The sequence below is a fragment of the Penaeus japonicus genome, unplaced genomic scaffold (genome assembly GCF_977035675.1).
Source record: "Penaeus japonicus unplaced genomic scaffold, GWHDUDI00000001_assembly GWHDUDI00000017, whole genome shotgun sequence".
NCBI classification, from domain to species: domain Eukaryota; kingdom Metazoa; phylum Arthropoda; class Malacostraca; order Decapoda; family Penaeidae; genus Penaeus; species Penaeus japonicus.
Window position 1 is genome coordinate 24241943 of NW_028234419.1, and position 15000 is coordinate 24256942.

The following is a 15000-nucleotide window of genomic DNA, read 5'->3' on the forward strand; positions in this document are numbered from 1 at the left end:
GCGAAGAAAATAGAAAGGGTGAATGGCAATGTAGGATGAAGATGAAAGGACAGCAAAGGTCGAGTATAAAAAAAGAGACACACGTAGAGTAAATGAATAAGGCAATAAAAGTACAAAAGAATAACAGAGAGAGGGAGGGAGGGAGGGAGAGAGGAAGGGAGAGAGGGAGGGAGAGTGAGTGAGAGAATGGGAGACAGAGAAAGGAACAAAGAGTAGAGACGAAAACACAAGAGCAAGAGGCAACTCAGAAAGGGGAGGCAAAGGGCAAGGTGCGAAGACCCGACACTATAATGGCGCGAGGGAAGAGCGATAAAGAGATTAACAAGCAAGAGGAAAGGGAAAGAGGGAAGGGGGACCTCGCCGACAACAATATGCTTGGAGTGAAAGGGGAGGAAGGGGAAGGAAGAGTAAAGCCCGTCCACTAGGGAAGAGAAAGAGGGGGTGAAAGACTTCGGGGAGACCTGGGAGGGGGCCGGAGCGAGAAAGGGGAGGTGGGAATGGAAGGAAAAGGGAAAGGGGAGGAGGGGGGAGTGGAAGCGAAAAGGAAAGGGAAAGGGGAGGAAGGGGGAGTGGAAGGGAAAGGGAAAGGGGAGGAGGTGGGAGTAGAAGGGAAAGGGAAAGGGAAAGGGGAGGAGGTGGGAGTAGAAGGGAAAGGGAAAGGGAAAGGGGAGGAGGTGGGAGTAGAAGGGAAAGAGGAGGAGGGGAAGGGAAAGGGAAAGGGGAGGAGGTGGGAGTGGAAGGGAAAGGGAAAGGGGAGGAGGGGGGAGTGGAAGGGAAAGGGAAAGGGGAGGAGGGGGAAGTGGAAGGAAAAGGGAAAGGGGAGGAGGGGGAAGTGGAAGGGAAAGGGAAAAGGGAGGAGGTGGGAGTGGAAGAGAAAGGAAAGGGGAGGAGGTGGGAGTGGAAGGGAAAGGGAAAGGGGAGGAGGTGGGAGTGGAAGGGAAAGGAAAGGGGAGGAGGTGGGAGTGGAAGGGAAAGGGAAAGGGAAAGGGGAGGAGGTGAGAGTGGAAGGGAAAATGGGAGAGCGGAAAAAAGGGGGGGATGAGAATCGAAGTAGGGGGTAAAAGGGAAAGAAGAGAGTCGACATTGAGAGGAGTAAGTAGAGAAAGGGGAATATGGAGGGGGGGAGGGAAGGAGGAGGAAGGGAAGAGTGAGCCACCTGTACACCAACGTGGAATAAAACTCATCCCCCGGGGGAGAGAACAGCGCCGGCACGTGAAGTCTACCCCCGAAACACCAATAAACCTTCCCTAAACACATGTAATACCAGGCAAGCCCCCCCCCCCCCTATCCACCACCCCCACTCCCCCCCTTAACCATCAACATTATTGCCCTCGTGTTCACTAGGCTCTCTGGCAGGTTTACATACGTCTTTCTTTCTTACCATCTTCAAGATCTTCTTCCTTTGCTGTCAATCCCCCAAAAGGAGAGAAGAAAATGTTTACAATCCCCCCACCCCCTCCCTCCATTAAGTAAGTATATATAACTTTACTCAAGAAATATTATATTATATATATATATATATACATATACATATTCATACATACTCTCTCTCTCTCTCTCTCTCTCTCTCTCTCTCTCTCTCTCTCTCTCTCTCTCTCTCTCTCTCCTATATTCTTATATATATATAAGAATATAGGAGAGAGAGAGAGAGAGAGAGAGGGCGAGAGAGAGTACACTATATCCGGGTGCATTACACGTTACGGATAAGGCAATAAATCTCCCAAGGTTTACCGTATCTCCTTTGTACGCGTCAACATTTCGCGGCACCGACATGGCACTATCAGTCAGGGCGGAGATAGTGCCAGGGCGAGTGTCTGCCGAACTGACTCCATTACCGAGAAGAGAAAGTGTGTGCGTGGGGGGGGGGGGTGGAGGGAGAGAGAGAGAGGATGGGGGCAGAAAAGAGGATATAGAGAGAAAGGATGGAAGCAGAAAAGAGGCGAAAAAATCAGAAAAATACAAAGCAAGAAGGATGTATTACAATAACACAATACAAAAAAGATGGGAAGCGAAGTCTCAAAAAATGTATACTATTACTACTACAAACAATAATAATAATCACTAACAATAATAATGATCATTAATAATAACAATAATAGCAACATTATTATCATAACACTATGGGAAACGTTGCCGTCTCGCACGCACTGGCCAGCCAAAAATCAATATTAACGGAATCATGAGGAAGCGACATCGCGCCTCCTGTCACTCCTGGCTTATTTCTCTCTCTCTCTCTCTCTCTCTCTCTCTCTCTCTCTCTCTCTCTCTCTCTCTCTCTCTCTCTCTCTCTCTCTCAGAATATAGGGGGGAGAGAAAGAGAGATAGGGAGGGAGAGAGAAAGAGAGAGAGAGAGGGGGAGAGAAAGAGAGAGAGAGGGGTGGGAGAGAGAGAGAGAGGGGGGGAGAGAAAGAGAGAGAAAGAGAGAGGGGGTGAGAAAGAGAGATAGGGAGGGAGGGAGAGAGAAAGAGAGAGAGAGAGAGAGAGAGAGAGAGAGAGAGAGAGAGAGAGAGAGAGAGAGAGAAGGAATCGCACACAGAAACAAAGACACTCAAGATGAGCAAGAGAGCAGGCACCAAACGAGTTCAAAGAATGACGCAATCAGATCAAAATTACATCGAAACAAAACACACGAGAGAAACCTAACAAGGGAAATAACAATGAAGGGCAAGAGAGTAGAAATAAAAAAAGAAGAAATATACACAACTCAACGGCACATCACCCTTGGCCAAGAAAAGATATTTCCGACATAAATAAAACACACTAGAGAAATGTTACATTAGGAGAAACATCAGTGAAGGGAAAAGAGTTGCACAAATTGAACTGAAGATAAAATGGATAAATAAAATAAACAAATAATAAGTAACACACGCCACATAACACATCTTCCAATAAAAAAAAATCAATATGCAAAAAAAGGGATGCTAAAACAACTTAGAAGTCTACCTCACTCAGAGAAAGTAACCACCATTTTTCATCAAAATACACAACAGGCAGACTAGGATAAAAAGAAAAAAAATAAAAAAAATCAGTAATTGCATTCCTGACAATAAGCAAAATCTCTCAAACCCCATTATGAAAATGGCTATGATGAATAAAATATTAAATCCTGCATAAATCAATACGACGGGATGCCAAGGGTGAGAGCGAGTCTAAGTGTGAAGGGTGCTAGGTAGGGTGACCCAGTGTGGAAAGGGTTAGGTTGACAGAGGTGCTCTTTGGGCTTTCAGAAAGTTTGCATACATATACAAAATTGCGTGCATATTATATATATATATATATATATATATATATATATATATATATATATATATATATATTATATATATATATATATATATAATATATATATATGTATATATGTATATATATATGTATATATATATATATATATATATATATATATATATATGTGTGTGTGTGTGTGTGTGTGTGTGTGTGTGTGTGTGTGTGTGTGTGTGTGTGTGTGTGTGTGTGTGTGTGTGTGTGTGTGTGTGTGTGTGTGTGTGTGTGTGTGTGTGGACAGACCCAAGCTAACATACAACCGCTAAATATCCTTATCTATTATTCACTTACTAGGAATTTGTTTTTGCATTTTTACGAACGGAAATTAACCAATAATCAACAACAACAACAAATACTATGCAACCCGTCAGCATATTCTAACAGTTAAAGAATTACATAACCGTCCAAAGAAACACACAGGCACTAAAAACCCACAAATTTCACTTCCCTAACAAGCTATAAAGACCTAACTTAAAACTAAACCCAAAGGCACATGTCAGTTGCGTTATAACCTAATTACCAGAAGTATATGCAAATACAGGTAAAGGCAAAGCTCGTAACACGTGGCGCCACACCAGAGTAGCTCCATAACCAATCGAAAGAGTAACACGAAATCATGAATAATTTATCACAAAAACGCCCACCCACATATATACCTTGACACGCACGCACTCGCACACGTGTACACACAAACACACACATATATGAACACACATGGACATACACACGCCAACACAAGCCGCGCCACCCTACACCAACCCATACTCACAGACGAGCAAATACAAGAAAAGAAAAGAAAAAAAGAAAGAAAGAAAAATATATATGTGCATGTATGCAATATATATACATATATATATATTTATATCTATATATATATATATATCACATATACATATATACATATATATACATATCCAAACGCTCGTACACACGCATAACACGATGCAAAATTAAAATGTTAAATACAATTAGAATAAACAATTATAGTAACAAGAGCCGACCTCCAGCAAGCGTGCAGTGCAAGCTCACTCCCAGACGACAGCGTGTCTTGGCCTTTGCTAATATGTTTCATGTTACGCTGCTGCACTTTCACATTATCAATTATTGCATTATATGTATATGTATGAGCACACAAGAGGTGGAGGAAGGAGAGAGGGGGGAGAGGGGGGGAGGGAGGAGAGAGAGAGAGAGGGAGAGGGAGAGGAGGAGGGAGGGGGAGGGAGAGGGAGAGAGAGGGGAGAGGGGAGGGAGGAGGGAGAGGGAGAGGGAGAGAGAGAGAGAGAGAGGAGAGAGGGAGGGAGAGAACGAGGGAGAGGGAGAGGGGAGAGGGAGGAGAGGAGAGGGAGGGAGAGGGAGGGGGAGAGGGAGAGGGAGGGAGAGGGAGGGAGAGGGAGAGGGAGAGGGAGAGGGAGAGGGAGAGAGAGAGAGGGAGAGAGAGAGAGAGAGGGAGAGAGAGGGAGAGACTGATAATCGAATAAGAGCGTGTTCATTGCAGAAATGAACATGCTTATACGTTTATAAACAATACACGCAACCCAACTAGAAAATCTAAATGAGAAAATCCAAACGAATCTTCACAATTATTTACGCAGATTTCAAGAAACGAGCATTTTTCAACAACATTTAGAACCGTTACCAAGACCACCATTAAAACCACCACCGATACCAGAACCACCACCACCACCAAAACGGGGAAAAAAATAAACATTACTCTACAAGATTTAAAAGCCATAGCCACCAGCTGAAAAAAGTAACTGTACATCACAAGCAAATTTGGGGCAATCATGGAAAGCAGAGGTTGTACGTTGTACGCATTACACCACCTCATGACGTAATGGGTCTCTGGTGCATAATGTAAATATGAACGCCAGCGGGAAAAGGCATTTGCCAAATGAACATTTCACGAGCGATTCACCCTCCTTATGGGACACCCTTTACGTGGGGATTATATATGATCATAATGTAGTATCATTCTTAGATCTTTCCTTCCGAATTCAGTGGTATAATTTATACATATACTATACAATAATTAATTAACATGCATGTTGTATCTATAGATATACACATATCATGAAATCTGAACAACTGAAGTATTTAGAAGAAAAAAAAATCACTACCCATAAACACATTTCCATGATAAATCATGGCATATGCTCGTAAAGGCACTGCACGAATCAAAATGATTCACAAGGTCAAGATTTCACATGCTAGTTCAACATTTGTTCTAACTGGAAAAAAGAAGTCCATGCATATTAATGCCGCGAACACGAGTAGACTCCGGGTTTTGGGGAACATTACACATGCCTTCTGCTAAAATTCTCCCAATTTTCTCTCGGACTTTGATCAAAATATTGAAATCCGTCGCAGTTTTAATTACTAAGCGGCGTTCACAGCTGTGCTTCGATAATCAATCATTCGATGCTCTTAACTAAAAGGTTAACGTCTAAACCCCCGATACGCAACAGAAACTCCTCCACACGACCTAATCACTAGCGGATGAGAAACCAGAACTAGCGATTTTTCTCCATTTTAACAAACAAGGAAAACAAGTCGCTAGTTTTACACGATCACCACTGAGCAGTCCCTTCAAATTCATTGAAAAGAGAAACCAGCACCCGTCAGTTCAAGAAACGAGAGAGACTAAACCACAATTTGATATACGAACAACTAGCAGTTACTTAAGACATACCCAATCATTATTTGATACACTGCAACGAATAATTAAGTCAATTCAATAAGCAATATCAACCGAGTCACTAGTTGACAAGCAGGTAATTCGATTCAAGAAGAGAAACCTTACTACCAGAATTAGCACTCCATTCTATTATGTAAACAAGAGAAACCAAAATGACTGGTTTTCATATCAAAGCACAATAGAAGGAAAAAAAGGACCAGTTCTGTGAACACACCATTGCAAAACACGAGAGAAACGCCAACAAAAATTTCGTCATATGAACGGATGCCCCTACGAGCCAACCTTTCCTCGAGGCAAAATGTCTACATATTCTCGTCGATTAATTTTAGTGCTGTCTGAAACCAGCAGTTAAAGGGTTATTTTCACATTCACAGATGCACCACCGCAATTAATGAAGAGATCGACACCAGAACCGACTATAGTGTACCCGGGATTCGACATGTATTCTACAATTATGTATCCTACAACGTCGATTAATCATTAAATACCCAACCTTGCATTATCATCCGACGTTAATCATCAACAATGCGTCGTGCACTTTATCAGAATCAATTAAATCACAACCTATTACAAACACTTATTTACAACACAAATGAACACAAATCATCATTGAAGCCCCTTGCCCTTTCCCTATAGGCCTACGTATGCAAATATGCCAGTGCTTGCAACTCCCGATGCGATTCCCCGGCAATTACCCGTTCGAGCAACCTTGTAAGGCGAAATTTGCTGCTGGATATATTGCCTCCTTAGAGAACGAACCGTGAAGAAAGAAAAGGAAAAAAAGAGGAACGAATGGAAGGAGAAGGGGAATACAGAAAAGGATGGATTTACAAGAGGTAAAGGGAGTAATGGAAAAATACAGAAAAGGATGAAAGCGGAAAAATAGAGGAAAGAGGAGGGGGGGGGGGTGTAAAGAAAAGGAAAGAAGGGGGAAAGAGGAACAAACTATAACTGATAATACCAACATATTTCTTTCCAAATACTCGGACAACAAACTTGCTCTCTTTGTTTTCTTCCCCGTGATACAACCCCCACAACCCCACATAAAATCCTGATTTGACCCGCCCGCATATACATCTTCCCCCTCCCCATCTCCCCCTTCCTCGCCCTCCTCTCTCCCTCCCTTCTCTCTCGTTATCTCCCTCGTCTTGTTCACCTACCTCCCTTTCATCTCTCTTTACAGATTTTCTTCTTTTTCTATACCTTGGCTTATCCATGCTGTTCCTATTGCTGCTGCTCCATCTCAGCGTCACCTTTCTCCCCTTCATCCTTTCTACCTTCGACCTCTACTTTTACCTCATCGTCGTCCCCTTCCTCCTCATCCTCCACAACCTCTCCCCTTCCTCCTCATCCTCATCGTCATCCCCCACCTCATCCTCCTTTCCCCCGCCTCCCCTCTTGCCCTTCCTCAGCCATTTCCCTGAGGTGAGACATGCCGCAGTGCCCCGATATCTCGATTAAAGAGAACCGCTCCTTTACAAGCCTCCGACACACACACGCGTTTAGAGAGGGAGGCGGATGGAGTGAGAGAGAGAGAGAGAGAGAGAGAGAGAGAGAGAGAGAGAGAGAGAGAGAGAGAGAGAGAGAGAGAGAGAGAGAGAGAGAGAGAGAGAGGAGAGGGGAAGGAAGAAATGAGGGGGAGGGGCGTGAAGGAAGAGGAGGGGAGCCGGAGTAGGAGGAGGGAGGGAGGGAGTTGGGGGAAGAGGAGCGGGGAGGCAGGCAGAGAAAAGCAGAGGAAGGAGGAGCGGAGAGGAAGGATACGGAAGGTGAAAAGATAAAGGAAGAAGGAAGGATAAGGGAGGGCAAGAGGAGGAAGAATAGTAGGAGCAGCAGCAGGAGGAAAAGTTGGAGGAAGCGGGAGGAGGGAGAGTGAGGGTGGAGGAGGAAAGGGAGGGGAAGCGGAGCGGAAAGTAAGAGGCTGAAGTAAGATATAGGAAAGGAGGGGAAGAGAAGGAGAGGGGGAAAGGGAAAAGAGGAGGAGGAGGAGGAGCGGTGTTGAAGAGAATACTGCAAAACATGACGTTTCCGTTTATCGTTTAACGTGCAAGTAGAGAAAGGGAGAGGGGGTAGAAGGGGGAGAGTGAGAAAGACATTAAGAATAATAGAAATGGCAGATAAAATAAGATGAGGAAAGAAAAAAAATATATTTTGAAAATAAATAAAAACCCAAGAAAAAAAAAGCACTCGGATCGTAACTAAAATAATTGAATGAAATAGATGAGTAAAACTAAATAACATAATAAAAAAGGAACATGTCTCCTCGAATCCGCCACCAAAGCCACGAGAGAAAAGCAGGAACACACTCGAGTTCTTTCGAAGGCAGGAGACGCGATGAAAAATAAAGGTGATACAACCAAAGACACGGAGGACGAGATTTTTTTCCCCCTTATTTTTCCCTTTTTTTTTTTAGGTATAAGGAATGTCAAATCTTGAGACACCTTTCTAACTTCGGGAGGAAAGGAGGTGGCGGAGTGATTGATGAGGAGAGAAGGAAAGAGAAAATGACAGGGAGAGAGAAAAGAGGAGAGTGGAAAAAAACAAAACGTAAGAAAAAGATGAGAAAGGAGGTAAACAAGAGAGAGACAAGGGAGAGAAAAGACAGAACGTTGGAAAGAGATGAAAGACGAGGATAGAAAAGACAAAACGTTATACAAGAGAGGTAGAATGGAAAAGAAAAAACGTTAAGAAGAAAGAGTGGAAGAGAGCAACCGCTAGGGAGACTGAGGAGAGAGTACAGAGGAGGAGAGAGGAGAGAGACACGTAAACACATGACGCTCGAGTCGTTGGCAGGTGGGAGCCAGAGAACCATAAACGGCATAATTATACCGAGACTCTACACACCCTGCCGGACGTATCGGCTCTGTAATTAAATAACAAAACAATAAAAACAAACGCCGATGGTGGTTACAACACATCGTAACGATAAAGACAGCTACGACAAAGAATAAGGATGACAACAAAACCTTGTCAAAACCCAGAGTTAGACTGAGGAATCTGCAGCAGAGAGACTGAGGTCTCTTTCCTGCAGGCGTGGGAGAGAGTCCGTGGTAGTCTGACACCTGCTACCCCCGCCCGTCCCCCGTACCCTTCCTCCTCCCCATCCCCTTTTCCTTCTCCTTCCCCCTTATCTTCCCTCCCTTCCCCTCCCTAACCCCCTCTCTCCCTCACACACAGCAAAAGCCTGCAGTGATTGTGTTGGTCGCCTGTTGAAGGGTAAAGTAATTACCTGCCACAGGTGAGTTTGAGACTGGCAAGCGAGTAGTGTTATTGATTGCTGCTCCGAGTGACGATCATACTGTGAACCCTTCCCCCATGACCTGCGCCTCTTTCTTTCTCTCTTTGGGAACCGGGCTTCTCGTCTTCGGATTTGTGTCCAGAGTTTTATGGGAATAGGGCGTGTATAATTAATAATAAAAATAATAGTTTTATTATTATAATATATATACTAATAATAATAGTAATAATAATATATATATATATATAAATATATTAATGATCTATTTACCTATTTACCGAGCCATTAACCCTGAACTTTAGCATCCTTTGACATATCCACTCTAGTACATTGGAACCCATCTTTTCCTTTCTTTTTCGTACTTATAATTTCAAAGTCGAGCCAGCAAATAAATGCCTATGTTGAAGTCCTAAAGCGGCTTACTTCGAGCAACGATAGGAAGTTGACCAAATGCACAGCTTGATTGGCTGGCTCAGAAAGCCGTCATGCCAAGGATATTCGGCTATCAGCGAGCTTACCGAGACGAGACACGTGTCTGTGTGTAAACAACACATACAAACAGCTGATTCGTCCAACAAATTGGATGACTAAAGTAGCGTTTTTAAGTCTGTGCTCGTGCCACTTCGAGATCTTCCGTACCCAGATAATTGGCTTAGTATAATCTCTCCCCTAATATTACTGGCGTGGTTTCCCTGTGTTACAGTTTCTACCCCCTGTGTCCCCCCAAAAAAAGTCCACATCCCAACTTCATACACACGTCGTTGAGATGTAAACCTACACGAAGAGGGATGGGATTCTCTAAGATTGTCTTGGGTTATATCTCATGTTCGTAATGAGATGATGAGGTTCATGTCAGTGCCTTGCATTTAATTTACGTTAAAGCGTGTCATATGGATAAACACACGTTTTATAGTGAGTTCTCGGCGACGTTTAGCGCAAGATTGAACCGAGATATTGCTGTCGTTAAATTAAAAAAAAAAAAAAAAAAAAACATTCGCGGGTGTGTCGCATATGCTTCCATTAAAGCAGATCCTAACCCAAGTACACCTTCAACAGACGAACAAATGCTTTCGGTGTCCCAAAGAGAAAAGGTGAAGCTGGAGACCTGTCAAGCCTTGGGGGTATACACGCCCTGTAGTCACAGCGAGCGTACAGACAGGCAGGTTCTATTGCCTGCGACAGAAAGGTTCTCCACAATCACGGCCAAAGTGGATCAAAGGCCCTGAAGAGAGTGGCACTGATGGATCTCCTCAACTCTACAGATTCTCACCACCTGGCAGGAACTCGAAGATCAAAGGTGCTCCCCCCCACCCCTCTCACTCTCTCCTCCCCATCTTTACCTCCCGCCTCCCTCCTCCCTCCTCTGCCCCTCGTCTCTTTCGCAACCGGCCACACACACTTCGGAGATTTTCCTCCCGGCGAAAATGTGCTAACGCCAGCGCTGGAACAATCGGTGCCTTGGTACAAAATGTTCCTTGAGTGTCAAAGGAGGACAAAACCAATAGCAAGAAAAGGAAGGGGAAGAAGGAGGAGGAGGAGGAGGAGGAGGAGGAGGAGGAAGGGGAAATGATCATAAAGACATAACATATATAAAGAAAAGAAAAGGGAAAACGTTCTTACGAAATACAGCATTTGGTCAAATTAGGCATCATAGTGAACACACAAAAGCTGTCTATGTAGGTTACACATCGTACACCTTAGTTCAGTATCTCGGAAGGCTGCTGCTGTTCTTCCTTTTCGTGTTGAATATATACATTCATTTTGAATTCCTTTTCGAGTTATGAAGAGGAAGATGAAGGGAAGTTAAATGGGGAAGAAAGAGGAGAACAAGGAGGAGGAATGAGGGAGAAAGAGGAGGAGAAAAAGGAGGAGGAATGAGGGAGAAAGAGGAGGAGAACAAGGAGGAGGAATGAGGGAGAAAAAGGAGGAGAACAAGGAGGAGGAATGAGGGAGAAAGAGGAGAACGGAGGAGGAGGAATGAGGGAGAAAGAGGAGAACGGAGGAGGAGGAATGAGGGAGAAAGAGGAGAACGGAGGAGGAGGAATGAGGGAGAAAGAGGAGAACGAGGAGGAGGAATGAGGGAGAAAGAGGAGAACGAGGAGGAGGAATGAGGGAGAGAGAGGAGAACGAGGGGGAGAAATGAGGGAGAGAGAGGAGAACAAGGGGGAGGAATGAGGGAGAAAGAGGAGGAGAACAAGGAGGAGGAATGAGGGAGAAAGAGGAGGAGAACAAGGAGGAGGAATGAGGGAGAAAGAGGAGGAGAACAAGGAGGAGGAATGAGGGAGAAAGAGGAGGAGAACAAGGAGGAGGAATGAGGGAGAAAGAGGAGGAGAACAAGGAGGAGGAATGAGGGAGAAAGAGGAGGAGAACAAGGAGGAGGAATGAGGGAGAAAGAGGAGGAGAACAAGGAGGAGGAATGAGGGAGAAAGAGGAGGAGAACAAGGAGGAGGAATGAGGGAGAAAGAGGAGGAGAACAAGGAGGAGGAATGAGGGAGGAGGAGGAGGAGAACAAGGAGGAGGAATGAGGGAGAAAGAGGAGGAGAACAAGGAGGAGGAATGAGGGAGAAAGAGGAGGAGAACAAGGAGGAGGAATGAGGGAGAAAGAGGAGGAGAACAAGAAGGAGGAATGAGGGAGAAAGAGGAGGAGAACAAGGAGGAGGAATGAGGGAGAAAGAGGAGGAGAACAAGGAGGAGGAATGAGGGAGAAAGAGGAGGAGAACAAGGAGGAGGAATGAGGGAGAAAGAGGAGGAGAACAAGGAGGAGGAATGAGGGAGAAAGGAGGAGGAGAACAAGAAGGAGGAATGAGGGAGAAAGAGGAGGAGAAAAAGGAGGAGGAATGAGGGAGAAAGAGGAGGAGGAATGAGGGAGAAAGAGGAGGAGAACAAGGAGGAGGAATGAGGGAGAAAGAGGAGGAGAACAAGGAGGAGGAATGAGGGAGAAAGAGGAGGAGAACAAGGAGTAGGAATGAGGGAGGAGGAGAAAAACAAGGAGTAGGAATGAGGAAGGAGGAGAAGAACAAGGAGGGGGAATGAGGAGGAGAAGAACAAGGAGGAAGGAGGACAACGATGAGGAGGAAGATGAGGATGTCGATGAGGTGGAAGGAGGAGGAAAAAGGTGGAAGCTAAGAAAAGGAAAGGGAGGGTGGAGAAGATGAGGAGGAGTAAAATTAGGAAGGAGGATGAGGAAAGTTCAATTGATGAAAAGGTGAGAAAAGAGAAAGGGGGTGAGAATTAAACGGAGAAGAAAGTAAAGAAAATATTCGCAATATGAGAAGGGAGACTGTGCTGTGGAAGGAGGATATACAGAGAGAGAATAAGGTAGGAAACTGGTAGGGGGGAGAATAATGCGAGAGAGAGAGAGAGAGAGAGAGAGAGAGAGAGAGAGAGAGAAAAAGGAAAGTAGGTATATCAACAGGCAAGAGTAGTGATGAAGGAGAAAGAATATACTAAAGAAAGGCTTGCCATGCGATACAACGCTTGTTCTTAATAACTATTCCAGCCAACATCATACGCCAGTATAATCAAGTGAAAATGCACAAAAAATACCAGCCTACGCACTTGACTTCGTACCAAAATCAGTTAAACATGAAATTAATTTCTATCAAAACGATAAAAAGAAAGGATGCCAGCATACACTTCTCGTGATTAAAATATTCAACCTTATCCGTTATCTCATTGATAGTAAACATAAAACGAACTTCTACGCCCGAATCATTAAAATAAAAACACCTTGTCCTTCATCTTCAAAGAAATAAGACTTGAGGGAAGTTTCCATGTCAAACCTATGCAAGAAATGGAGCAAGGGGGAAGAATGTGTATACATAAATTTACATGAATGAAAACATTCGGAGGGTTCAGCCTTGGGAAAACATCAGGTGCTGCGAGTACTTGTGTCCTTATAGCATGGAGTCGACAGGAGGTCACCAGATGTAGGTCTGTTTTTATTTTTAAGTTCAAATATAAACAGTGTTCAAACGTTTATCAAGGCATCCACGATCGAATTAAACGTTAGACTATCCTTTTCTGCATAAAAAACAACAAAATAAAAGGCTTAAAGTAAATTAAAAAAGCGTTATCAATATCGTGTTGCATAATAATAACAACACTTGTAAATCAATCTCGTGTTCGAACATCTGGGAAATTCTCCTTTTATATGTCAGCATAACATGTGAAGCCGCCCTTGCTACATGGTCGTTACAGGCTCTCCGTGTCGTGTCGTGTTACACTTTCCTCTCTCAAAACAGTTTATTAAACGAAACACAACCACAAGACAGCTCGACAACATTTTCAAGGAAAAAAATTCGGAGCGAGTGTGTGGGGTATTCCCGTATTACTTAAGCGTTACTGATAGTGTCTTTTACCCCCTCCCCCCCCCAATCCGTTCTTTTTTTTTTTACAATGAGCGAGTGGTTGTAACGCACTTGAAACTACTACAAACCACGCCCACCATCTATAAAATGATACACACGACGCCCATCTCAGAACGAAGTGTAACCAAGCGAACGTATGAATGGACACAGCCCTCGTAGTCCCTTTCCCTCGACGACAAACAACTTCGCTGACCTCCATTTAATGTCAAGAACAGAAGAGCTAAAGCAAGTGTGTCGTTCCCCATCCCAAGACGACGACGACGACCTGCTCCTCGGCCTTTCTGAACGACCACCCACGATCCCCCGATAGACTCAACCCGGATGACTTGTCAGGGACTGAAAGGGGCGAAATCGACGAGGATTTTCGTCCCGATCCGCCTGACAGATCAACAGCTGGGGAAGTAGCAGACGAAATTTCGATAGGAATGCCAAGCAGACGACAAAATATTTATCCGCTCTTACGTTTCCCTAATGCGGTGAATGCACGAAAATCCACCGCGATTCCTACGTAGGCATGACACAAAACTCTTTGCAAGACGCCGTTGGCATTCCACTTGCTTTCACGACCCGAAAGAGGCGAGTAAACTTATCGAGGTGACGTTTTGCCGCCATTGATAGGGGAGAGAGAGAGAGGAATAGTCTTCGCTTTCCAGAATATTATCCGTACTTACTTTTGATGACCCTATCCGTTGTAGACACCTTGCTGGTGTTGTTGGCGTTAGTACTCATTGTTACACTAATATATAATCCTCTTAGTGACCCACATGCAGAGATGGCTTGGATACAAGCCGATCACCACGACACTGAACAACAGGACTCGCACCAAAATGGCGTAAACCGCTCTGGCTCTCAATGGGCCTTGCGCATGCGCGAAAGTCGGCCAATCAATGCAGGGATCGCGTCACGTGACTCCCCGAGCCTCTGCCCATGCGCGCTAAAGTCAAATGCGAATAGGTTCTTTAACTCACTCATTCTTTTAAATGGGATGGGTGTTGAGCTAAAAACAAATGGGAACATTCTCTCTAGCTGTTTCTTGGTTGATGAAGTCATTCTGATTCTTTGAAAGGTGATGGTTGCTGTGTAGAGTAATATTCTCGCGCGCTGAAATCAAATACGGAAACATTCTTCAGTTAACTCCTATTTGAAATGCGACGGTTGTTGCTCTTAAACCAAAGAGGAACACTCATTCTTTATCTTATTACTTGAAATGTGATGGGTCTTGTATAGAATAACACCTCTCTGCCTTGGCGCACCTAAACTAAATGGAACTTTCTATTACAACTTGTTTCTCGATTAGTGTTGTGAAGAATAATGCCCTCGCCTTTTCTTGTGTTTGTATGATCATATTATATTTTTTTTTATCATCATTCATATTATATTATCATGATAATGAAGGTCTCTGTTATTGTTGTTAAGAT

The 15000-nt window shown here is 44.1% G+C and overlaps 1 protein-coding gene across 14 annotated transcripts in view; it reads right to left on the minus strand.

The window, feature by feature from the left end:
* The window catches only part of LOC122267271 (serine/threonine-protein phosphatase 2B catalytic subunit 2), a 186055-nt gene extending 171558 nt beyond the window's left edge, over positions 1–14497 (minus strand). For 12 of the 14 annotated variants that reach the window (XM_086546175.1, XM_086546174.1, XM_086546173.1 and 9 more), the window contains exon 1: positions 14254–14446. In XM_086546175.1, coding sequence (XP_086402301.1) covers positions 14254–14311 — 58 coding nt within the window. In that variant the 5' untranslated portion in view covers positions 14312–14446. Of the gene's footprint in view, positions 1–14253 lie in introns of all 14 variants that reach the window. The other 2 variants (XM_086546171.1, XM_043037356.2) reach the window with 1 other exon arrangement.
* Positions 14498–15000: the final 503 nt, after the last annotated feature.